The 26,747-nt window shown below is 38.5% G+C and overlaps 1 protein-coding gene across 1 annotated transcript in view; it reads right to left on the bottom strand.

Moving 5' to 3' along the window:
• Positions 1–26,747, bottom strand: part of LOC114664229 (oxysterol-binding protein-related protein 3-like) — a 211,556-nt gene that overhangs the window by 5,451 nt on the left and 179,358 nt on the right. The window contains 5 exon segments of the mRNA XM_028818268.2: positions 1,970–2,096; positions 10,223–10,367; positions 12,880–13,021; positions 22,036–22,114; positions 25,902–25,965. Coding sequence (XP_028674101.1) covers positions 1,970–2,096; positions 10,223–10,367; positions 12,880–13,021; positions 22,036–22,114; positions 25,902–25,965 — 557 coding nt within the window.

Raw genomic sequence — 26,747 nt, 5'->3', positions numbered from 1 at the left:
AATTAGGAAGATAAGCACAACAGTACCTGGTGAATAAGATGAGAAACAAAATAAAGAGGAAAATATAAACTGCACATTTAGTTTAAATAGAGTCTTGAAGATACTTCAAATATTTTAGTTTGTGTGGAGTTAGTGAGCAAGCTGCATACGTTTGCAAAGGAAAAGGGGTAAAGATTATTTCCATGCTGAAAAAAAATGAAAAAATAGATTTGAGACAAAATGTTTCAGCTATATAGCCTTCATCAAATGTGAACAGTCAAACATTGTGTCTCTAATCGTTTATATTTTCAATGTGGATATAACCTTTACCTCTTTTTAACATACTGCATTTTTTCATTTTTCCCTTTCCTGTCTGTTTTTGTGAGAAAAAAATCAACAATTAGTACATATTTAAATGCAAATATTGCAGAGTAAATATTTAGATGCAATTTCATCTACGACCTTAAGAAATTTGTTCCAGAATAAACTGTAATGAAATGCTAACTCACTTACACATTTGTGGATACTAATGAGCAAAATACTAAATAATTAAGTATACCATGCAAATTTAGATACATATATTTGAAATTTCTACCACTGTATATTTACAGTGTAACTATAGACCAGGGGTGGCGAACTCCAGGCCTGGAGCGCCAAGTGGCTACAGGTTTTCATTCTATCCCTTTTCCTAATCAGTGACCAGTTTTCACTGCTAATTAACTTTTTCCCCATCACTCTAATAGCCCTGTTAGAAGAGTTCAGCCCTCTGAATTGATTCCTTTCTTCATTAAATGACAGCCAAGCAGAAATGAGATGTGAAACAAGTTAACAGATGACCAGCTAAACTGGGGCTTCAAACTCCAACCAATTTCACTTCAATCACTTTCTTAATGAGAATTAAACCCATTATTTAATTCCATGGCTTGTTGCTGCTCTCATTTTGCCACAGCACACATTTCAAAAACTGTTGTTTCTCTGTTCTTTCTAAGACAGGGGTGGCAAACTCCAGGTCTAGAGTGCCGCAGTGACTGCAGGTTTTCATTCTTACCATCTTCTTAATTAGTGACAAGTTTTTGCTCCTGATTACTTCTTTTAATTAACGTGACACAGGCCCCACAGTTGTTTCTTTTTCTTTAATTAGCAGTCAAACAATAATGAGACACAAAACAAGCCACCACATGACCAGTTCGCCTGTGCCCATTACTCAATATCTGAAATTAAAGAGAGGTGATGATCTTGGTAATGTTGATCTCTCAGGTCACCAAAACATTTTGATGGTGCTTTTAGTAAGAGCAGAAAAACAACAGTTTCTGAAATGTGTGATGTGGCAGAATGAGAGCAGCAACAAGGCATTGAATTAAATAAGGGGTTTAATTAACAGCAAGAATTGGCTTCTCATTAAGAAAGTGATTGGAGTGAAAATGGTTGGAGTTTGAAGCCCCAGTTTAGCTGGTCATCTGTTAGCTCATTTCACATCTCATTTCTGCTTGGCTGTCATTTAATGAAGAAAGGAATCGATTCAGAGTACAGAACTCTTCTAACAGGGCTATTAAAGTGATGGGGAAAAACTTAATTAGCAGTGAAAACTGGGCACTGATTAGGAAAAGGGTTAGAATGAAAACCTGTAGCCACTGCGGCACTCCAGGCCTGGAGTTCGCCACCCCTGCTATAGACTATTAATTACTTCATAAAATCATTCAATCCTTAAGAGATTTAAGTGATTGTAATACTAAAATATTTTTGCTATGTAGTGTCGTTTTTGCCTAACTGCATTATAGTCCTTTGTTGTTTATTTCAGTTACCAGAAAAATATAACATGGATTCAGAATTCTACATTTTAATTTTGAATAGTATTTTACAAATATGCTCATCAACTTTTTTTATATTAAAATGAAAAAGAAGCAAAAATGAAAAGCAACTTAAATAATTTCTTTTGGTATCAGACTGGCTATGCAGAACCATGAAAGACGATAGACTCTCCATTTCATACCTTTGGTCTATTCTGTATCTGGTGTCAGTAGGTGGCAGCAGAAGCTTCATAGCTGCATCCATTTCATTTAATTCTAGAGCAAACTTTGTGAATCCATAGTACTGTTCATAATCTCTAGGCATTGGATCTGCAATAAGAATAAAATTCAAAAGGAACAAAAATGCATGTTAAGAAAAGGGTGCAGCTCTACTATACAAGTAAAAAAATCTGTTTAGTTACCTATGGAGATTCATCATTTTTAAATTGAAATTCAAATACTAAATGCAAATTACCATTCTGGTGAAGGTGCCAAGAAGGTCAAGTGGCACATTTATTATACTTCTTACATTATTTGCAGATATACCAATCTGACCTCATCTTAAAAATACCTACAGTATACTGCACCAATAAAGATGCTAATTAATGTAAGTCACATGCGAGTTCACACTCATGACTGGAATAGTTGCTTGTTATCTATTAAAACTGATGGGGATCACTGATGTCCAGGTATCAATCCCAACTATCTGAACCAAACACTCAGGTGCTAGTCAATGCATGTAGGCCACAAATGTACATATAACTTTTATTCAGTATGGCAAGTATGACATTGTCATGACTGGTGTAATGTCCACAGCTACTGCAGGCCTTAATTTTAATGATACAACAAATGGTGTTTAAATATGGTTCTTGTCCTGAGGTTTCCTGCCTTATGTTTAGTGTTTCTTTATTGAAGGGTTAAATGGCTATCTGCAACATTAAAGTTAAAAGAAAAATTATTAACATTGTCAACCCCACTTAATGTAATCCAGGGTAATGGATGACCAGAGTATATCATGGCAGCACTTGGCACAAGGCAGGAATTAGCTCTGGGCAGGGCACCAGTACATGAAAGGGTTTACTAATGCACAACCACAGGGCCAAATTTGAATCACCAATCATTGTAACCAGAACGCTGCTGGTCCTACAATAGGAAAGCCCTAATAGACACAGACAGAATGGACAAACTCCATAAGCACAATTAAAGTTTTCATGGTAAAGTATTTACAATTTGAATACGGAAGAGCAAGATAAAATTTGATTCAAATCATTACTATAAAGTACTTATAACTCCAGAATATTAGGCACTGATTACAAATACAATTTAAAGTGTAACACAAAATGACAACAAAAAGAATAATTACAAGATTGAATCAGGTTCTGTCTGAGACATTAATAGGTACTGTTGCCAACATGGTGACTTTGTCACTATATCTACTGACTTTTCAGACCCCTTTGTCGACTTTATTTTAAAAAAGAGCAAAGCGAGAAATCTAGTGACATTTTCAGTTGACATTTCCTCAAGACACTGACAACAGTTCATGTAACAACTTATTGTGATAAAGTTCAATGGAGAGCAGTAGACACTGCCCATAGATACGTTAAACCTTGTTTTAATGGGCAGTGCCTGGAAAATTTAGAGATCCGATTGATGAAGAAAAAGTTAATCACTTTGATGGTCCAATAGGTGACAAGCAAAGGCAGACCTTGACACATTCATATTCAAATTGCCTTATATCACAATCCACATGACATGGGATATAATAATCTTGTCTGAAGTTTACGCTCCAATAGGTGGGGGTGGGGGTGGGGGGGCGTAGATGCTTCAGACTGTGACACTTAAGATCAACCATTGTTGCATGCAGGCAAATAGAAAGACAAGTGTACAGATCCATGCGATACATAATTTTAAAGGCAAACGCCTGCACTTCAAGTATAGCGCTTGGTAAACAATGATCTCTAGTACTTTTTTGAAAAATGAGCTTAATGTCAGTCTGCACTGACGGCTATGATGAATGGTTGCAGAATTTAAAGAGTTAATATGGACATGAAAGTGAAGTAATTACATCATCCAGTGACTTGTGCCAATTTTTTGAGCACATGTTAGCAACTTTACATTGAAAATAGTTGGCAACAGTGTTAATACAGAGCTCTCTTTCCAAGCTTTGCCAGAGACAATAGAGCCATATACCATGACATTAATTGATAAAGTCTCAGAATACTGCTGATATTCAACCCAATGCTAGCAAAAATAAATTCAGTTGAGGGTTCTGATGGAAGATGGAATAGGTAGGCAGGTTTTTGACTTGTAAACAGAAAAGGAATTCCAAGTTTAGGGCACAATTAATCAAAGTGTGCAAACACATTGTCAGTATAAAGATCTCTAAAGGTCAAGGTATATAATGACTTCTATAACGTAAGAACTGTTTAAATTTTGAAGGGCTGTAATATGCAATTAACTTGCAACGAAACTGCAAGAGACAAGTGTCTCAGCCTTAAATTGTTTCTTAAATTGACTCCATATTTTTAGTGAATGATACACAACCAAATCACCAGTATATCCATAATAATTATAGATGACTGAAGCATAAAGCAAGGTGGAATTCATACAAGATTTTCTTTCTAAGGCTAACCAAAATGGGTGAATTTCCATTATCTTTTACTTCCTTCCACTGTTACAAAGCACAAACAGTCACAACTCAGTAGTAAATGTGAGGATCAGGTAATCTACACCACCCAGTCTTTTCTGACTTCACAGTGTTGTTCTTTTAATGTGTGCTCTACTTGACATCCACATAAATGAGCTTACTTATAATTGAATAAAAATCTTTGCATAAAGATCTATTAATATATATGTAAATACTCTGAAAGAGAAATAAGATAGTCAAAAGAATATAGAATTTAACAATATTAATTTTCACAGCTAAAAAAAGCTAAAAAAGTTTACTACCAGTTTACATTTTTAAAGATATTTTCTTATCTGTCAACCAGTGTTGGATTTAAATTATTCCTAAACCTTAATTTGCACTGTTCAGAAAAACATCGAATGGGATTAGATTATGCAATGATAAACTCACGATGGCTTTCTACCCTATACTGTTAGCTCATCAACTGACTTTATTTAATAGGCAGAATCCTAATGCACTCTCTGTAATTCAAAGGGAAAGGGGTTTCTTATCTTCTTAATATATAAAGCAGAGTCTATGTATGTTTGTTTGTCCGCCATACAAATCTGTACCGGGCGTCTGATTGCCACCAAACTGGGCATGGGGCTGCTTTGTGACCAGGAGGAGGTCATGGGGTATGTTTGGTTGGGAAAAATGTCCTTGGTCAAGCGTAGGACACCTTTTGACCGACAAAATGTCCCCATACTTATCATCGACAAGATGGCTGCACGCTGCAACAGACGTTAATCGTGGCGCCATCTAGTGGCACGTTTGGTCTCTGTTCATCCCTCTTTACCAATGTTTCTTTAAATTGCCAAGACATTGCGGAAGTGTTCAAGTATGAGAAAGCAGACTGCTTTCATCGCGTGAAGGGGAACTGTCGTATGGATGTAAAACGTGAACGACCAAGTGTGCATGACTGGCTTTGCGTATTTGTGATGCTATTTGCTCGTTTTCCGACTCACAGTAAAATTTCAGTCTTGGTCTTTCTGACTGACTGGTGCTATTTGTTCGCTTTCCAACGTATTGTAAATAACGTACATTCATCTCACTCTGGTGCTTATTCTGTACGTAATACCATGTGACACATTATAATTGTCCTGCTTTTCGCTAATATACCCATGCCACCAAAAAAAACACATGGCATTAGAAAGTCCACTTCCGATGCCACAAAAAAGTATTTTAAGGCCGTCTCAAACCAACAATTTTATACCAACAATTCCACTGATTCCAAATGATTTACCCTTTGATTTCAAACGTCTACAATTTCCTGTTCAAAAAAGTCTATTTCAAGGCCGTCTCAAACCTTGTGCAAGACGTCCACATGTTTTCATACAAAGAATTCCGCTGATTCAGAATGATTTACCCTTTGATTTCAAAAGCCTAGAATTTCCTATTCATTTAGATTTTGCTATGCGAATTACTAAGGCTGAAGGACAATCACTCCAAGTTAAAGGCATCAATTTGGAAAATCCATGCTTTTCACAACTTTACGTAACATGTTCTACAGTGGGTAATCCTCACAATTTGTTCATTTTCAGAACCCCACAACAACACAAAAAATATACTGTATCCAAAGCCTCTAAAATGACCACTTATATTACCTATTAAAATAAAATGTCAATCAGAAAAATGTTTGTTCAATTTCTATGTTCTGTTTTTTTCATTTGGGAAATTCACAAGTTATAGATTCCTGGACAACGGCGGGTACTTCTGCTAGTATTATCTAAAACAAGAAAAAAAAATCACATTTTTTGTATGGAACTGGGCAGAGTTTTTTCAGTATTTACTAATGTTATCCTAAAATAAGTCTGACTAGCTGCTGGCTATGTTTATGTTTTTACTTCTGGTGTTTTCATTTATATGAAGGCATATAACATAACCCTAACATGCCTTCCAATGAGGAAGCAGAGCCTGGGGACTCGGAGGTGGGCTCCCCCATCTCTGGGACTGAGGTCACTGAGGTGGTCAAAAAACTCCTTGGTGGCAGGGCCCCGAGGGTGGATGAGATACGCCCGGAGTTCCTCAAGGCTCTGGATGTTGTAGGACTGTCTTGGTTGACACGTCTCTGCAACATCGCATGGACATCAGGGACAGTGCATCTGGATTGGCAGACCGGGGTGGTGGTCCCCCTCTTTAAGAAAGGGGATCGGAGGGTGTGTTCCAACTACAGAGGAATCACACTCCTCAGCCTCCCTGGAAAAGTCTATTTGGGGGTTCTGGAGAGGAGGGTCCGTCGGATAGTCGAACCTCGGATTCAGGAGGAACAGTATGGTTTTCGTCCTGGTCGTGGAACAGTGGACCAGCTCTACACCCTTAGCAGGGTCCTGGAGGGTGCATGGGAGTTCGCCCAACCAGTCTACATGTGTTTTGTGGGCTTAGAAAAGGCGTTCGACCATGTCCCTCGGGGAATCCTGTGGGGGGTACTTCGAGAGTATGGGGTACCGGACCCCCTGATAAGAGCTGTTCGGTCCCTGTACAATCGGTGTCAGAGCTTGGTCCGCATTGCCGGCAGTAAGTCGAACCCGTTTCCAGTGAGAGTTGGACTCCGCCAGGGCTGCTCTTTGTCACCGATTCTGTTCATAACTTTTATGGACAGAATTTCTAGGCTCAGCCAGGGTGTTGAGGGGGTCCGGCTTGGTGGACTCAGGATTGGGTCACTGCTTTTTGCAGATGATGTTGTCCTGTTTGCTTCATCAGGCCGTGATCTTCAGCTCTCTCTGGATCGGTTCGCAGCTGAGTGTGAAGCGGCTGGGATGGGAATCAGCACCTCCAAATCCGAGACCATGGTCCTCAGCCGGAAAAGGGTGGAGTGCCCTCTCAGGGTTGGGAGCGAGATCCTGCCCCAAGTGGAGGAGTTCAAGTATCTCGGGGTCTTGTTCACGAGTGAGGGAAGAATGGAGCGTGAGATCGACAGGCGGATCGGTGCGGCATCCGCAGTGATGCGGGCTCTGTATCGGTCTGTCGTGGTGAAAAAGGAGCTGAGCCGTAAGGCAAAGCTCTCAATTTACCAGTCGATCTATGTTCCTACCCTCACCTATGGTCATGAGCTATGGGTAGTGACCGAAAGAACAAGATCGCGAATACAATCGGCTGAAATGAGTTTTCTCTGCAGGGTGTCTGGGCTCTCCCTTAAAGATAGGGTGAGAAGCTCAGTCATCCGGGAGGGGCTCAGAGTAGAGCCGCTGCTCCTCCGCATCAAGAGGAGTCAGATGAGGTGGCTTGGGCATCTGACCAGGATGCCTCCTGGACGCCTCCCTGGTGAGGTGTTCCGGGCACGTCCAACCGGGAGGAGGCCCCGGGGAAGACCCAGGACACGCTGGAGGGACTATGTCTCCCGGCTGGCCTGGGAAAGCCTCGGGATTTTCCCGGAACAGTTAGAAGAAGTGGCCGGGGAGAGGGAAGTCTGGGCATCTCTGCTCAAGCTGCTGCCCCTGCGACCCAACCTCGGATAAGCGGAAGAGGATGGATGGATGAAGGCATATTTTATAATGGGACTTTTTTGAAATAGCTCTCAGAAACTGAGTATGGGTGGTGTTTAAAGGGTTGAGTATAACTTAAAGTATATTAACATTCTTTCAAAAGTTGCAATAATTGTATTTTAAATTACACTGTACATACTGAATGTTATAGTACTGTGAATCTGATTGCTTAGTTATAACACTTTTATAGTTTGAAACTGTATTCCTTTATGTCAGGCTGCTTTATTATTTATGTGTAGAACACATTAGTACCGCCTTGAAGAACATCAAATTTTTACACTAAATAGGGCTTTCAAATTAATTTAACAATCTTTCTTTTGCAGTTCATAACGAGAATATCCCTAAATCTTTTGGATTCAGCAGATGGAGTTAAACACACAATATTCTAAAATATTACTTAGAATGTTTGGACATACTGCAAATAAAATAAAAGGAATTTTAAATAAATGTAGATGAGAACTTGAAGGCTTGGCTCACATTTCAGCAAAGCAAGCTGTATATGATTTGGAAAGAAAAAGTCAATGAGAACAAATAAAATGGTATTAGACATCTATGGAAGCACTATGATAAACCTGCAACTTTTAATCAAATCACTAAAACCAGTCATTAATTTGACTTATAGATAAATTATCTAATTCCCTGATTTAATTCGCTATATGCTGTAGGTGGGGAAATTGCTCAACTTAAGCAACATAAAGTAAACTAGTTCATTTTGATGGTTTTCTATCTATTTTGAAATATGTGTGGGCTGCACAGTGGTGCAGCGGTAGTGCTGCTGCCTCACAATAAGGAAACTGAGGTTCACATGCTGGATGCTCCCTGCATGGAGTCTGCAGGTTCACCCTATGTCCATGTGATATTCCTCTGAATACTCTGGTTTCTTCCCACGGTCCAAAGACAAGCAGATTAGGTGAATTTATTATTTTAACTTGGCCCCAGTGTGTGTTTGTGTGTGTTCACCCTGTAATGGGCTGGCACCCTCTTCAGGGATTGTTCTTGACTTGTGCCTGATGCTTGCTGAGATAGACTACAGCTTCCCTGCAAGATGCACTGGGTAAATGAGTTAGGAAACAGATGGATGGATGTTTCTGCTGTCTGAAAAGAACACTGCCAGTTTTCAATCCTCTTTTTTTTGTTATAGTACATAAAAAATTTTAAGAAAATACCAAATATTAATATAAAGTACACAATGTTTACAATTGCAATATACACTTAACAGAATAGAATGACAAAGCAAACATTGTGAAAAGTAATTAACACTTCGGACTGATTCTTTATTTTCCCATTTTAACTATTCAACAAGTTATAATATAAATACACATCATGAAATGTGAAAGATGAACGAAATGTCTGTACGGTGAGGTAATGTTTAGTGATGTTGCGCAATACGAACGCCAATCTGGTGGCTGTTTTTGTGAAGTATTTACATTCTCCCTTTTGTACAAAGGTTGTAGTCTGCTTTTTCAATCATATGCTAAAGATGTGGAGTTTATGCAAACTGGTGACTTTAACATGGGTATGAATGAATGAATGAATGAATGATTATGGTGGTTCTTTGACAGGCCGTCAGTTTTACATCTAGTGCTGCTAAATAGGCTCTGACTGCCTGTGACCCTAAATTCAATTAAGCAAGCTCTGGAAATGGTTGGATGAGATGAAATTAAGAGAAGGAGTAAACAATTTAGGAAAATCAATGGGTCTATGAGGCACTGCAAGGAAAAAGTAGGTCCAGAAAATAACTGGATGAATTGGCACTTTACCATTGTTCATAAAAATAGATGTTAACAGCATTATTCTATTAATCAAACGCACCATTTTTATTTTGAAATAAATGAAGCCAATTAAATACATGTATCTGAACCAGCTATGATATAAATACATTTCAAAATATCTTGCAGTCTGAAAGGAATGTAGTTGTTTTACCAATGTTATCAAGACTGTGAAGCACAGAGTAAGAAACCATTCAATAATTATTTTGCAATTGTATTAGAATATTGCAGTGCTTGATGGAGTCTGCATCTGTAGGAAAAAGATTACATCTACTAACTAGAAAGTTGAAAGCATATTTGAATGGGAGCTACATGGAAATACACAATACAAACATATGTACATAATGGATGAAGCACAAGCACTGTATTCACATTAAGAAATGACAGAAAGAATGCTCGGTGGAGAACAATCTACTACTCGTATTTGACAAAAAACTAACTTTAGATAACTAAATGCACAATGTTAATGAAATGTCACAGGCCTAAAACTATTAAGGGATCAAGCCCATGAAACTCTGAATTTTTTGCTTCTGCACTTACTTGCTCTCCAAATGCACTTGGATGAAGGTGGCACTCCACAGTATATACTTTCATGCCATTTTCCAAACAGTTGATGGACTGCCTTACCATTACAATCTGTTACAGTTCCTTCAATCTCATTGACACTTGAATTCCAGTATTTAGCCTTTAAACATAATGTGAAGGACAGCATAAATGAACAAATCAATACTCTTATTCAATACTATGAATTGCTTTTTATAATTTTTTTCAAAAAGTAAGATTTAAGAAATATTAATAATCTGTTTTTAGTCGGAGTGCATTGTCATTAATAAAAAAAAACATATGTTTAATTGTTTAATAACTGCAAAACAATTTAAAAATCGGTTCTCTGAAAATGTGTCTTCCCCTTAGAAACAAAGCAATATTTATTGATTTATTTGTGTATTTTTATAATGCAAAATATATAAATATGTATATGCAAGCATTTATTTATTCAACCATTACCAGCTTTGTTCATTTCAAAAATATATTTTGGTTGATATAAAAACAACAATTCAATGATTATGACTAATGACAAATGATTATTAGGTTATCACAATGTAGCATTTACTGCTTTTGTCTCTCAGTTTTATTCAATATATTGATCAAACTTTTTTTTTTTTTGGAAAAATATAGGATGCATACAAGAAAATGTTACAGATTACCACTGTTTGCTCAACTGACAGTATGTGAAGAGTTTAAACCAAATAATCTTACCTATTATATGACTAATTTAAATTTGCATTTGAAATTGTGATTGTTCTTCATCACTACAATACCTGAAAATGCTGGTCATTTAAATATATACTTGAGGACACAATTTAAACTGCATATCACATTGTTCGACATCAAGAAGCAGAACACAGGCCTTTAACAAAAAATTGTTTGGAAGTATGGAAGCACTTTGAGCAAAAGGGTGACAAGGTTTGTTGCAAACTGTGTAATGGTTTGCTGAAACACAAAAGGACCACACCTACTGTATGATGCATTAAAACAAGCATGTTGTTTTTGAGGCTGGCATGAATCAACCAACAATACCAGCCAAACCGTAATGACCAATGGTTAGAAGGAAAATTACAGCACTCATCACCAATGACAGATTTAACATGTATCTTAAATATGGCAGAAGCCTACCTGAGCACACTTCTAAAGTGCTATCATTGATGTTGTGAACACAAGTGACATCTGAGGTACCCCTATCCCTAATGCAATATGCAGAAGCAATAAGCAATTTAATGGTCATTAATTGATCAGAGGTCAAACTTTGCATGCCTAATGCAATCCTTTATGTTTGCTAATTAAATAGGGGTGACTTTTACCAATTGCTTCCGTTGCTTGATATGTAATGTTTCCAGTTCACAGTACTGCTTAATTCAATTTAAGTCACTGGAAATCCTATGGCATCAGTTAATTATTTCACTCAGTATAGATGAAGAAGAGATGGGTGAAATAACATAAAAATATTGATAGAGATATGGTGGCCTATGTTCAGGTCAGGTCATGGCTGTCCATCCACCTTTCCATCTCTGTCACCCAACTCCTTTGTGTACACTGGTGTGAGATCAGGCCTGTTTGGGAAAGGCAGACCCAATGGGCACAGTGGGCAAGGTAATTACCCCCAGGGCGCAGAGAGTTGGTTTTGATGGTATTGTCTTGCTATTATCAACTCCTCTTGTTGATGGGTCCATTGTTGTTTAAAGTGATGGACTCCTTCAGTTATTTTCTGTTTCCGAAGTGTGCTGTGCTGTCCTCAGCATGTGTCTTAAACTGCATATGTGGAATGGAGCAGGCTTTGAGAGAATGCTTAAAGTAGTCCTTCCAGCATTTCTTTGGCCCACCTTGAGGTCAGGATCTTTCAGCAAGTTCACCAGTTCACTATACAGGACCATCTGGGGAATCTGAGATGTATTCATATGGAGAACTTGCTCAGTCCAGTGCAGGACACGGCTGAGCAGCATGGCCTCAATGCTAATTGATGAGCCGCATTCCATAATTTTAGTGTGTGGAACACTCTCCTCCCAAGTGATGACCAGTATCTTCTGGTGGTTCTTATTTTCTGGTGACTCACATCCATAAAGGAGTGCTGATATACATACCACGTGATATACCACAACCTTGGTTGCCATGCAGAGATTTCAGTTACAGAAGACAAGCTTGCATAGGTGTTCGAATGCAGAGCAGGCTAGGTGGAGGCAGTTCGCAGTCTCTTCAGTCACAGAGGCATCACTAGATATTATGCTTCTGAGGCAGGGGAAAGATTGTGTGTTCCCCAGTGTTGTTTTGTTGCCAATCTTGATGGACTGGATGGAGGATCTATGTGCTGGAAGGCAGTCTATAGGTTCAGTGTCTTGGAGGTGCTGATTTCCTGGCCCATCCAAGAATAGGCCGAGTGTAAGAACTCAACAGTCCTCTGAAGGCTTTCTGGGTGAAGAGCTATGCTAGCAACATCGTCAGCACACTGGAGCTCATAGATGATTGTCGAGGAGGGACACCGGAGACAGGATGCAGCCTTGCTTGACACCAACAGTGTTTTCAAAGGGAAACAGAATCCCTTTGATTTTCAGATTAAATTATAATAGAACAAATACTTCCAGAATTAACAAACTCTACTTCTGGAATCCACCTATTTAATAAGAATAAATACTTATTATTCCTACCTTCACAAATGTCACTTTACACTGGCAATTGTTGTTTGTATTTTTGATAGCAATTTCTCCATAGTGTTCAATCCACCTCTGTCCACTCAGAATATTATGTATGCAGGATGTCACCTTATTCCATTCATAGTGGTCGCCAGAACTGTAATGAACAGACAAATTATGAACATATAACAATGACAATGTTTACAACTCTTTTATATATTGATCTATACAAATGATAAGACAAAAATCACAAATTAAACACTGTAAAATAAATGTCCCTACAGGTTTACTGTTCTCAGATTGCATACACCCAAAACTAATGATATTTATATGGGCACATTTTAAAATCAAGTACGATGAATTATTATTACCTGCCAAAATACATTAGCAAGCAGAAAATAGAACTGGCTTTATATACTTAAAAAAATTCAATAAAGATATACAAAAAAACAATTTTACACTTTTGGCCAAGTCTGGAATAACTTAAATACAATAAAATGGGGTGGGGGTCTATGTATTTGATTAAGGTGACAAAATAATGTTTTACAGTTTGTTAAATAAGACTGGTACTATTTGATTTGTGTGAATATTAGGATTATGATAGGATTATTTAGATAACGTGACACACCGTTGACTCTCCAAAGTACCATCCCAGCCATTTGTGGCTGATCCCTTTAAAACCTAAATTTCAAATTTAACAAGCAAGTTGCCCGCTTCTTTCAAGCATAAGAAATGGAATGATGATTTTCTTCAGTTTTGTAAGAAATACAGTTTTCTTGGTAAATGGCCAAAGCTGACCACCATGCTACACTGCAGGAATGGTATTGAACAGATGATGAGTGATACCTGCTTTCCTAAAGACATTACACTAATTTCGGTTTCATCATACCAGAGTATCTTGTTTCTTACAATCTGAGAGTTCTTTAGGTGCCCTGATGCAAACTCCAAGCAGGGTTTCATGTGTTTTTTATAAGGAGAAACTTATCTCTGGCCAGTCTATCATAAAGCTCTGATTGATGGAGTGTTGCAGTGGTGGTTTTCTTTCGGGAAGTTTCTCCCTTATCCACACAGGTTCTCTGGAGCTCATACAGTATGATCAGGTTCTAGATCACCACTCTTACTGTGGTAAGAGTACAGAGAAATCTTTCTCTGTACAATCTGGCTCGATGGATCACAGTATCAAAACCCCCGACCACCACAAAACTAATAAATAGTTCTTAATGCAAGGAATACATGTCATGACATATTAAAGTACCATAACTGTGTAACTGTTATTCTTTATATCTGCAATTGGTATAAAAATAAGTGAAGCAATCAATACATTTTAAATGAAAGTCTGTTTCCTTTTTTTAGATCGAATATACAGAAATATAAATTTGCCAATGCTATACTGCAATCAGCTGAAACAGAGTTAACCTCTCAGTTTTCATCTGAATGACAAAAATAATCATGATATACACTCTTTTTGGTATGTTAACTTCTTAGGTTCTAACGTTTTGAAGGTGTCCACTAGAACATACAAATAGAGCACACTAAACTATAGAACTACGCATATAGGAGAAAATATTTTTTTAGGCAGTAACAAATAAGACCAGGTAACTCAGTATGTATTTAAACATTACTGTACATTGACTTTGATGCATCAAAGCCACGACTGCATCAAAGTCAAAGTAAACTTTATTGTCATCTCAATCATATACAAGTATACAGAGATACAAAATGGTGAAGCTCATGCTTTATGATGTACATATAGTGCAAGTAAGACAATACAGATTGCAGAAAAAGACAAAACCATATAACATGCTATTTAAAAAAGCAATATGACAATACAATTAACTATCACCATTTCACAGAGACTTATTTAAATGCAAGTTCCACAGGTTGATGTAGTGGCTGATCTTTTACAATGATAGTGACGTGTGCATAAACAGGAGTGAGAGATCATGATCTAAGATGTTAGGGTAGAAAGGAAAATCATGAGGGGGCTGCATTATGTTGAGGAGTCTGACAGCCTTAGGGAAAAAGCTATCACATAACCTGACAGCTCTGGCTCTGATGCCACAGTTATCTTTTCCAGATGGCAAAAGAATGAAGAATCCATGAAAGGGGTGAGAAGGGTTCTGCACAATACAGCAGACAATGTGGACACAGCATTTGGAGAACATGTCTTCCACAGAAGGGGGTGGGGGGGGCATTCTTATAATATTCTCCGCTGTCCTCACTGTTCCTAGAAGTCTCTTGCTATTGATGGTGCCTGTGGAGAACTTGGTTAGACAGGGAGACAGAAGACTTGCTCACTTTAGATTCAAAAAGTGCAGTCTTGCCTGAGCATTTTTAGTTAAAAGAGTGGTATTGTGAGGTCCTTAGTTATGTGCACATTAAGGGACTTGGAACTTTTTGCAGTCTCTACAGTGGAGCTAATGATTCAGACTGGGATGTGATCATGGCCACTCTATATGCTGACCCTTCATCCCAGCTTATTAAACCTAGCACAGTCATGTCATCAGTGAACTTGATATACTGTAATTAGAGCTGTGTAAGGTTATGCAGTCATGAGTCAGCAGGGCGAATATCAAAGGATTGAGCTCCAGGGCTTAGAGAGACGTGAAGAGAGCAAACCAAATGAACAACTTCTTCAACAGGTTTGACCACCCTAACCCACTCTCACTCGGAGTACTGCACCCTCCACACATCCTTCTGCTGATACCAGCATAGGAGAGACATCCCCACCCATAATTACAACAGCGCAGGTGAGCAGAGAGCTGAGGAGACTTCGTGCCAGCAAAGCAGCGGGTCCAGATGGAGTATCGCCACGACTGCTGAAGGTCCGTGCATCGGAGCTGGGGGGTCCTCTACAGCGCATCTTCAACCTGAGCCTGGAACAGGGAAGAGTCCCAAGGCTTTGGAAAACATCTTGCATCACCCCAGTCCCAAAGGTATCACGTCCTAGTGAGCTGAATAACTTCCGGCCTGTTGCTCTGACATCACATGTGATGAAGACCATGGAGAGGCTGCTGCTTCACCACCTTAGGCCACAGGTTCAACACGCCCTTGACCCTCTGCAGTTTGCATATCAGGAGAAGGTGGGAGCGGAGGATGCCATCATCTATATGCTACACCGATCCCTCTCCCACTTAGACAGAGGCAGTGGTGCTGTAAGAATTATGTTTCTAGACCACTAGCGCCTTCAACACAATCCAACCTATGCTCCTTAGGGACAAGCTGACAGAGATGGGAGTTGATTCATACCTGGTGGCATGGATCGTGGACTATCTTAAAAACAGACCTCAGTATGTGCGTCTTGGGAACTGCACATCTGACATTGTGGTCAGCAACACAGGAGCGCCACAGGGGACTGTACTTTCTCTGGTCCTGTTCAGCCTATATACATTGGACTTCCAATACAACTCGGAGTCCTGCCACATGCAAAAGTTCGCTGATGACACTGCTATCGTGGGCTGCATCAGGAGTGGGCTGGAGGTGGAGTATAGGGACCTAATCAATGACTTTGTTAAATGGTGCGACTCAAACCACCTACAACTGAACACCAGCAAAACCAAGGAGCTGGTGGTGGATTTTAGGAGGCCCAGACCCCTCATGGACCCCGTGATCATCAAAGGTGACTGTGTGCAGATGGTGCAGACCTATAAATATCTGGGAGTGCAGCTGGATGATAAATTAGACTGGACTGCCAATACTGATGCTCTGTGCAAGAAAGGACAGAGCCGACTATACTTCCTTAGAAGGCTGGCGTCCTTCAACATCTGCAATAAGATGCTGCAGATGTTCTATCAGACAGTTGTGGCGAGCGCCCTCTTCTACGCGGTGGTGTGCTGGGGAGGCAGCATTAAGAAGAAAGACGCCTCACGCCTGGACAAACTGGTGAGGAAGGCAGGCTCTATTGTTGGCATGGAGCTGGACAGTTTAACATCTGTGGCAGAGCGACGGGCGCTCAGCAGGCTCCTATCAATTATGGAGAATCCACTGCATCCACTAAATAGTATCATCTCCAGACAGAAGAGCAGCTTGAGCGGCAGACTGCTGTCACTGTCCTGCTCCACTGATGACAGACTGAGGAGATCGTTCCTCCCCCAAACTATGCGACTCTTCAATTCCACCTGGGGGGGTAAACGTTAACATTTAACATTATACAAAGTTATTGTCTGTTTTTTACCTGCATTATTATCAATCTTTAATTTAATATTGTTAATTGTATCAGTATGCTGCTGCTGGAGAATGTGAATTTCCCATTGGGATTAATAAAGTATCTATCTATCTATCTATCTATCTATCTATCTATCTATCTATCTATCTATCTATCTATCTATCTATCTATCTATCTATCTATCTATCTATCTATCTATCTATCTATCTATCTATCTATCTATCTATCTATCTATCTATCTATCTATCTATCTATCTATCTATCTATCTATCTAGTATAATGATGTTTGAAGTACTGCAGCCAATCCGAACTGACTACAGCCTATCTGTCAGGAAATCAGAAATCCATTTACCGAGGGAGGTGTTCAGCCCTAACCCACTCAAATTCACAATCAGGATCTGGGTAGCAATTACCTTAAATGCTGAAGTAAAGTCTACAATAGCATTCAGGCACATGCTATCTCTTTTATCCAGGTGTGTTAGGGAGAGGTGGAGTGCAGAAGATTTAACTTCCTCAGTGGACATGATTAGTCCAATATGCAAATTGCAAAGGATCCAGAGAGCTTAGAAGACTGGACTTTATGTGTGCCCTTACTAGCCTTTCGAAGCACTTTATGATACTAGAAGTAATGGCTACTGGATGGTTGTCACTCAGACCTGATGCTGATGGTTTCCTAGGTACCGGAATGACAGTGGTGGATTTAAAGCACACTGGGGAGGTCAATTGGCTTAAATATGTATTAAAGATGTCTGTGAGAACATCAGACAGTTGTCAGAGTATTCACTCAGCACATGACCAAATGTGCTGTCTGAACTAGTGGCCTTCTGTGGATTGAGAAGGGACAAAGTTCTCCTCTCATCAGCTGTGGTCAGATAAAGTACCTGTTCATGGGTGGGAGGTAGAATGTTTCTCACAGAATCCCTGTTCTGTACATGAAAACAAGCAAAAAACTCATTTAGTTTGTATGGAAGGGAGGTATCATCATTGCTGCTGTGTGGAGTGTGCTTGTAGTTCATAACAGCCTGTACCACATATGCCATGTGTCTCTGGTGTTTTGAAAACATTCATTGATTCTCTGATCATATGCCGGCTTTGTTTTACTTATGGCATGGGAAAGGTTAGTTCTGGCCGCCCTAATGGCCATTTTGTCTTCTTATCTAAAGGCTGTGTTCCTGGGGCCTCATGTACAAACAGTGCATACACACAAAAACGTTGCATACGCCCGTTTCCATGCTCACTTTGTGATGTATAAAAACTAACCTTAGCGTAAAGCCACACAATTTTCATGGCAGCCCATGCACATCCACTTTTCTGCTTGGTTTTTCAAATGGGTGGCACCCAGTGTCAAAGTAGTGCTACTGGATCTGTGTGGTCTCCCTTTCTTTTTTAGATTCACATCCATTATGTGGGCTTTATTAAATACACTGAAATTAAATGTTCATCGTTTACAAATTTAAGGCACTTGATTGTAATTATTCTGTAACAATAAAATATTGCATGGAAAGGCCAAACTATTCCAACTTCCATGGCTGCTTTAGTGTTGTTACTCTCAGTGTAGTACTAAGAGTATTTTAACCCAATGTATTTGTGTGTGGTATCACAGCAGAACAGCAGCTGATCAGAAAGCTCTACAGCTGGTTGTGTCGAGAGCGCAGAGGATTATCAGGGTATAGCTTCCAGCTCTGGAGGACATTTATAGCACACTGCCTCAGGAAAGCCACCAGCATCTGCGTGAATTCCACTCACACATGCCAAAGTCTATTTGAACTTCTCCCATCCAGCAAACTCTTCAGATGTCCTGGAAACAGTTTCATACCATGAGCTATAAACACACTCAATCCATCCATCAAGTGTGGTAGAAGTGTTTGTACTTATAATTACAGTTACCTCACTATAAACTTGCTCATCAACTTTAATATTGCACTACCTGAGCCACTTTATGAACCATATGCACAATCTGCACTATATGTACATGTATATTGTACTTATGCTTTCATATTATATATTTTTCATTTTTTTTATCAGATTATTATTATATTTTTTATCATTTTATAGGAAAATATGTTTATGGAGGAGTTGCATATTGAATCTCATTGTGCCATACAATAACAACAAAGGAATTCAATTCAATTCAATAGAAGATTGTGTGTATTTACAGGTGATTATTACTGGCTTCTAAGTAGATTTAGATTTCCAATAGCTATCCTCTTGGAGCTGTGTGCTGTTAGAATACTAGGATGTATAGTTGATGTCATTTTTATGATATAATGCATTAAAGTCTGCATATTACATTTTACAGATAAATTGGTAACTTCATTTAAATAATGTATACTGTTAATAATTAAACATGTAGGGGCACGGTGGTGCAGCAGTAGCGATGAGCTGGCGCCCTATTCAGGGACTGTTCCTGCCTTGTCCTCTATGCTTGCTGGGACTGGCACAATCCTGAAAGGATGGATGGAATAATTAAACATGTAAAACAAAGATTTTTCAGTGTTCCTTAAAAGTTTTGAAGAATCAGTATTCTAAGCTTACAGCTAGTTTTACATTTATTACAGATGCTTATTGTGTGGTGATTAGTTACATGGAGAAAGAAAACAGAATGACAAGAATTAGGGGTTGGTATGTTTGACAGAGACAGTACTGCTGCATTAAATTATTCTATTATCACTCACTGCTTATGGCTACCATTGCACCATTGTGCCCCCACACGTTTAATACATGCTGTAATGCATTTCATCATGAAAATGATACAAAGCATACATCTTAGTATTCTAAAATGTTCAGAGAGCTGTAATATCATAAATGTAATGTATTCTGTGTAGAGATCACTGCCTATGCACTCCTGTCAGTGTAAGAGGAAGCCCATTTAAGAAACACATAGTGATTAATGACTGGGTCAGGGAACACATAAACTACAAATCATTTAATGTGCTACTTCAGTTACGATTGGATTTGAGAAACTCTAGTAAATTAAGCACCAATTTTAATATGAAGTTTACAATGTACTACTTTAATGACAAAATAAACTATGAGATTGAAGTGGAAATTTCGAGATTAAAGTCAACATTTTGACTTTAATCTTGACATAGACATTTTTTTTCCTTTGTGGCCTTAATATGCTTCCGTATGACACTCAGACACTTGCATTTTCACGTCGACTTTGACATTTGATCACTTCTTTTATATTTTTGGAGACTGTGCAACTTTCTCAACTTGAACTTTTGAGTGCCACTTCATTAAATTAATTTTGTTGCTCATACACTGCCAAAGCCACCAAATAGTATGCTTTTCCTTGCCTCTACTTCACTGAGTAGGACCTCCACTTCGCATTCAATTAAATTTTTGTTTACGTGTGCTATTACCATTGTTTTTTAACAAAACACTGAATGGAAGGGACAATTTATATTGTTTTGCATATTTAAATATGCAAAATTCTGGGAGGAGTCAGGGTGGAGCTGTAGGCGCATACATGTGTGTTAAAATTCATGTTGATTGGGATTACGCACAGTTTTATGCATCTGATTTTTTTTTGTGTGTATGCACATTTCAGTTTTTGTCCATATGCTATATTTTAGTGTGAATTCTACGCATGGTGTTATACATGAGGGCCTAGGTCTTTAACAACACCCATACCTCAGTTGTCACCCAGGGATTTTGGTCTGGCTCTTAAGATCACATTCTTGGACACACTAATGTGCTCTATATGGTTGTCGATATAACCACTAACAGATTCTATATACTTCTCCAGGTTAATGGAAGCACCATACTTAGTAGCCTTTCAAAAAATGGCCCATTCTTGTCAGTCCTTTAGAGATAAAGTAGCACTATTCAGCCACACTCTGATGTTCTTCCAAATTGGTTTGGTATGGTTACACAGGGACTTGTATACAGGAATCATAAGTAATTAAATGTGGTCTGAGCCTCCAAGATAAGGATGGGGTGCAGATTTAAAGGCCTCACTAAGAATTGTATAGACTCCGTCTATCATTATTGATTAGAATTAGATATTTTAAATGTAAAATTAGCTTTAGTGTACTTTTTCAATTTAATTTTTGTAGCCATTTTCAATAAAATCTTGATAAAAATAGATCTGCATTTTAAGATAGGTTTAAAATAATGTGGAGAAACAAACAGCTTTAAATGATAAGCTTTTCCTCCTGTTTAAAGATGAATATCACTAGTCTACGCTTCATCAAAAAACTTTAATCATTAAAAAATATTTAATTTTACTTATATTTACATCTTTATAATATTAAAATTCAAATGGCTCTTTACATAATTAATCCAGTCATATACAAGCAAACTCACACTCAGAAATATCAGCCACAAGCAACATGCTTCTCCTCTGAATAATTTATGAAAGGGCTGGAAGGACTACAAATAACACAGGCTTAAAATTTGTTGTGCTGGGTAGACGGGGGAAGGGTAAAACAAAACATTGACTTCATGTAAAATTTCTATTTTTTCAGTTTTCCTTTTGAAAAAAAATAATAACTGAAATTATTTTGTATTGTTTATTTAATATACAGTATAAAGTAAGTCAGTCATTGTCCAACCCGTTACATCCTAACACAGGGTCATGGGGGTCCGCTGGAGCCAATCCCAGCCAACACAGGGCGCAAGGCAGGAAACAAAGCCCAGGCAGGGCGCCAGCCCACCACACGGCACACACACACACACACACACACACCCACACACCAAGGACAATTTAGGATCGCCAATGAACCTAACCTGCATGTCTTTGGACTGTGGGAGGAAACCAGAGCATCCGGAGGAAACCCACGCAGACACGGGGAGAACATGCAAACTCCAAGCAGGGAGGGACCTGGGAAGCGAACCCAGGTCTCCTTACGGCGAGGCAGCAGTGCTACCACTGTGCCACCGTGCCGCCGACACAGTATAAAGTGTATTTATTTTTAAAATTTTCATATGATAAATTGTGGGTGAAGTTTTTTTCCACTGAAATACAGTATTCATTATAATAAGAATGAGCACAATCTTACTCTGGTAGAGTCACATGTGTAGTGCCTACAGGCACAATCTCCATGGATTTTCCCCAGAACTTATTTTTCCATCTGATATCTGAAACAGAACAATATAGTTAAATGCAGTTATATATGAATACTGTACATATAAGATACAGTTAAAATAAACATTCCTTGATATATGTTATTATTACTGTACAGAAAAGGCAATAAATGACACATTGAATTATCATTTTTTGCAAAGTGTAATATTTATATAATATTCATCAGTTGCTCTAATCACATGCTTCCTGTGATTCACAATGTCAAAAACAGTGTTCTTTACATAGATCTGTAGCATTTTTTCTCTAGTCTGCCCTGCAGGCACTGACCGTATGAATCACCTTGTATATTTAATTCTTAATAGAAATCTTGGAGAAGAACTGACCATTCATTGTAACACTGTTTATCAATCCCTGTTCAAGCAACATTTGCAAAATATTATCAAGTCAAAATGTGAGGATTCTTAAGCAGTACTGTTAACTAAACTACATGGTTACTTATAGCATTTACCTAAGGTTCTCTCTGTGAAGAAATAACTTCCTTTAACGTGTTTACATCTCTCTTCTCCAAATTCTTGCTGAAGAACTAGCTTCAAAGCAACAGGTAGCAGATACCCGATTGTCTCCCTTTATTACTTTAAATAATTCTATTTCTATTCTTTCTTCTTCTTCTTCTTTCAGCTGCTCCCGTTAGGGGTCACCACTGCAAATCATCTTCTTCCATATCCTTCTGTCCTCTGCCTCTTGTTCTGTTATACCCATCACCTGCATGTCCTCTCTCACCACATCCATAAACCAACTCTTAGGCCTTCCTCTTTTTCTCTTGCCTGGCAGCTCTATCCTTAGCATCCTTCTCCCAATATACTCAGCATCTCTCCTCTGAATATGACCAAACCAAAGCAATCTTGCCTCTCTGACATTGTCTCCCAACCATCCAACCTGAGCTGACCCTCAAATGTTCTCATTTCTAATCCTATCCATCCTTGTCACACCCAATGCAAATCTTAGCATCTTTAACTCTACTACCTCCAGCTCTGTCTCCTGCTTTCTGGTCAGTGCCACCGTCTCCAACCCATATAACATAGCTGGTCTCACTACCGTCCTGTAGACCTTCCCTTTCACTCTTGCTGATATCTGTCTGTCACAAATCACTCCTGACACTCTTCTCCGCCCATTCCACTCTGCCTGCACTCTCCTTTTCACCTCTATTCCACAATCCCCATTACTCTGTACTGTTGATCCCAAGTATTTAAACTCATCCACCTTCGCCAACTCTACTCCTTGCATCCTCACTATTCCACTGACCTCCCTCTCATTTACACACATGTATTGTCTTGTTCCTACTGACCTTCATTCCTCTTCTCTCTAGAGCATAACTCCACCTCTCCAGGGTCTCCTCAACCTGCTCCCTACTATTGCTACAAATCACAATGTCATCAGCAAACATCATAGTCCACGGGGACTCCTGTCTAATCTCGTCTGTCAACCTGTCCATCACCATTGCAAATAAAAAAGGGCTCAGAGGCGATTCCTGATGTAATCCCACCTCCACCTTGAATACATCCGTCACTCCTACCGCAGACCTCACCACAGTCACACTTCCCTTGTACATATCCTGTACAACTCTTACATACTTCTCTGCCATTCCCGACTTCCTCATACAATACCACAACTCCTCTCGAGGCACCCTGTCATATGCTTTCTCCAGATCCACAAAGACGCAATGCAGCTCCTTCTGGCCTTCTCTATACTTCTTCATCAACACCCTCAGAGCAAACATTGCATCTGTGGTGCTCTTTCTTGGCATGAAACCACACTGCTGCTCACTAATCATCACCTCACTTCTTAACCTAGCTTCCACTACTCTTTCCCATAATTTCATGCTGTGGGTCAGCAATTTATCCCCCTGTAGTTACTACAGTCCTGCACATCCCCTTTATTCTTAAATATCGGTACCAGTACACTTCTTCTCCACTCCTCAGGCATCCTCTCACTTTCCAAGATTCCATTAAACAATCTGGTTAAATACTCCACTGCCATCTCTCCCAAACACCTCCATGCTTCCACAGGTATGTCATCTGGACCAATGGCTTTTCCATTCTTCATCCTCTTCATAGCTGTCCTTACTTCCTCCTTGCTAATCCGTTGCACTTCCTGATTCACTATCTCCACATCATCCAACCTCGTCTCTTTCTCGTTCTTTTTATTCATCAGCCTCTCAAAGTACTCATTCCATCTGCTCAACACACACTCCTCGCTTGTGAGTACATTTCCATCTTTATACTTTATTACCATAACCTGTTGCACATCTTTCCCAGCTCGGTCCCTCTGTCTAGCCAATCGGTACAGGTCCTTTTCTCCCTCCTTAGTGTCCAACCTCTCATACACATACACATCAGATACTGTCAAGGATGTGACTATTCTGCTGGATTTATGTGAAGAAAATTGATGAAATACAGGAAGGGGTTGTGCATGAAGCAGGAAATGAAATATGTGTCTTTATGTTATCGAGCCTGAAAACCCCTTGTGTTCTCAAAGGAAGTCAGACAAAAGATACTAAAGAGATACTAACCAGCTTCAGGTGGGATGAATATTTTTTATGGATCTAATTTTTATTGAATATAAATTAGACAAGGGAAAACAAAAATACATAAACAGAAATTAAAATAATGAACCAGAAACATATTCATCCTCCACTGATATAGCTGAAGATCAGGTAGAGAGAGAGAGAGAGAGAGAGAGATGTGATGTCTAGTGGCCTGAGTAAGAGCACTTTGTTATCTTGGGTCTCTTTCTACGTCAGATTTTGAAATAAGTGAAGGCACTGATATAACTAAATGAGGGAACATGCTTATTTTGACTATTGCTAAGTGAAATTGAAACAATAAAATCAAATGTGACCATGAGAAGGAAGCTTTCTTGACATAGTTGTAAGTTTAATTTAAGTCACCTATCAAATTTACAGAATAGCAAATGTAGATTTCCAGATACTTGATGCTATCAGAAACAAGAATCTATTACATAATAATCTTCTTTTTTAAGAAAGATGAATAACATCCTTAGTACTATTCTAAATCTGAACAAATAAGAAGAGATGAGAAAGAAATATAGAAGTATGTGATACTGTGATACATCAGAAAAATCTTAGAAAATATTTTTCAGCTTTAGTATTTCATGTGACAAATGGTAGAAATCATTGCTATTTTTTCTGAAATTTCTACATTTCTTTTTCTCAAAAGTTTTTCTTTTCTTTCTTTTAGGAAAAGAAAACTTTACTTTTACCAATTATTTTTAACAAATAATGAACACATTCAATTTTAGGCCAGTCAGACAACAAGATCAAGAAAAGTCCTGCATTGAGAGCACAATGTCTGACTGTACTACATTCAGAATTCCACTCAGCCTCTTAAGAACCTCAATGAGATTATGTTATTCTGGCAAAAAAAAGTTCATATACCCAGTTTTCATTCTTTCCTTTTGCACACACATCACACCAGTGTTCAGTCTTTTATAACAACTAGAAGTTAAACTTTCTCAAATAATATCACAAGTCGTATGGGGTTGATGATTTTAATTATGTAACATCATTCACTAATATGTTTTGGATAAGATGAATCAAAGCCACCTCTCAAAGAGGCAGACTTCCTGACAGAAATTTAAAAAAATAAATAGTATAAATATATACTGAATACACTATATACTTTTTAAACATTTTATTCAACAATTACAGACTTTTATATCTTTTATATATGTTTCTTAGATCTGAACACATATATTGACATTTTTTGAAAAATACTAAATAATGGTTAATTTTTCATTAGTGTTTAAAAAAGATATGCTTACCTTGCCAAAACACAAAATGTTTTGATTCAGCATGACAAGCCGATATAGGTGGGTGATGACTAACCTAAAATACATTTTACAAACAAAAATTACCAGAGAGGAATCAGCACTTTATGCTTTTTAGACAATACAAAAAAGGTATCCAAACTATAATTTAATTATAATTTTCACAATTAACAGAAAAAAGAAGGCATATGAACAACATTACTGTGTGTGACATGAAATGCATTAAATGTGCAGCAAACCATCCACTACAGACACAGCTAGCCTTTTCAAATTGTTCACTATAATTTTATTAATAGATTTATTTTAAATATTCATTAATTAAAATTAAACTACTGAGGAATTGTACATTTTAATTACACTTTTACCACATGAATTGTTTTTCTTTTATTAATGATTTAAAATTATGAAACGCAGCACATTATTACTTGTTACTATTGTAACAAGAACAATAATCAAACTGAAGGTTGGTCCTTGTTTCTAATTAGTATAAACTTTGTAGTGTAAATCTAAACAGATTTAATTTCAGCCATTCTTGCAGTAGTACTTCAAATAGTTATAGTTTTCATTGAAATAATCCATCCATCCATCCATTTTCTAACCCGCTGAATCCGAACACAGGGTCACGGGGGTCTGCTGGAGCCAATCCCAGCCAACACAGGGCACAAGGCAGGAAACAAACCTGGGCAGGGTGCCAACCCACCACAGGACACACACAAACACACCCACACACCAAGCACACACTAGGGCCAATTTAGAAACGCCAATCCACCTAACCAGCATGTCTTTGGACTGTGGGAGGAAACCGGAGTGCCCGGAGGAAACCCACGCAGACACGGGGAG

Source organism: Erpetoichthys calabaricus, chromosome 13 (assembly GCF_900747795.2).
Source record: "Erpetoichthys calabaricus chromosome 13, fErpCal1.3, whole genome shotgun sequence".
Lineage (NCBI taxonomy): Eukaryota > Metazoa > Chordata > Cladistia > Polypteriformes > Polypteridae > Erpetoichthys > Erpetoichthys calabaricus.
This window is presented reverse-complemented; position numbering and strand designations above follow the sequence as displayed.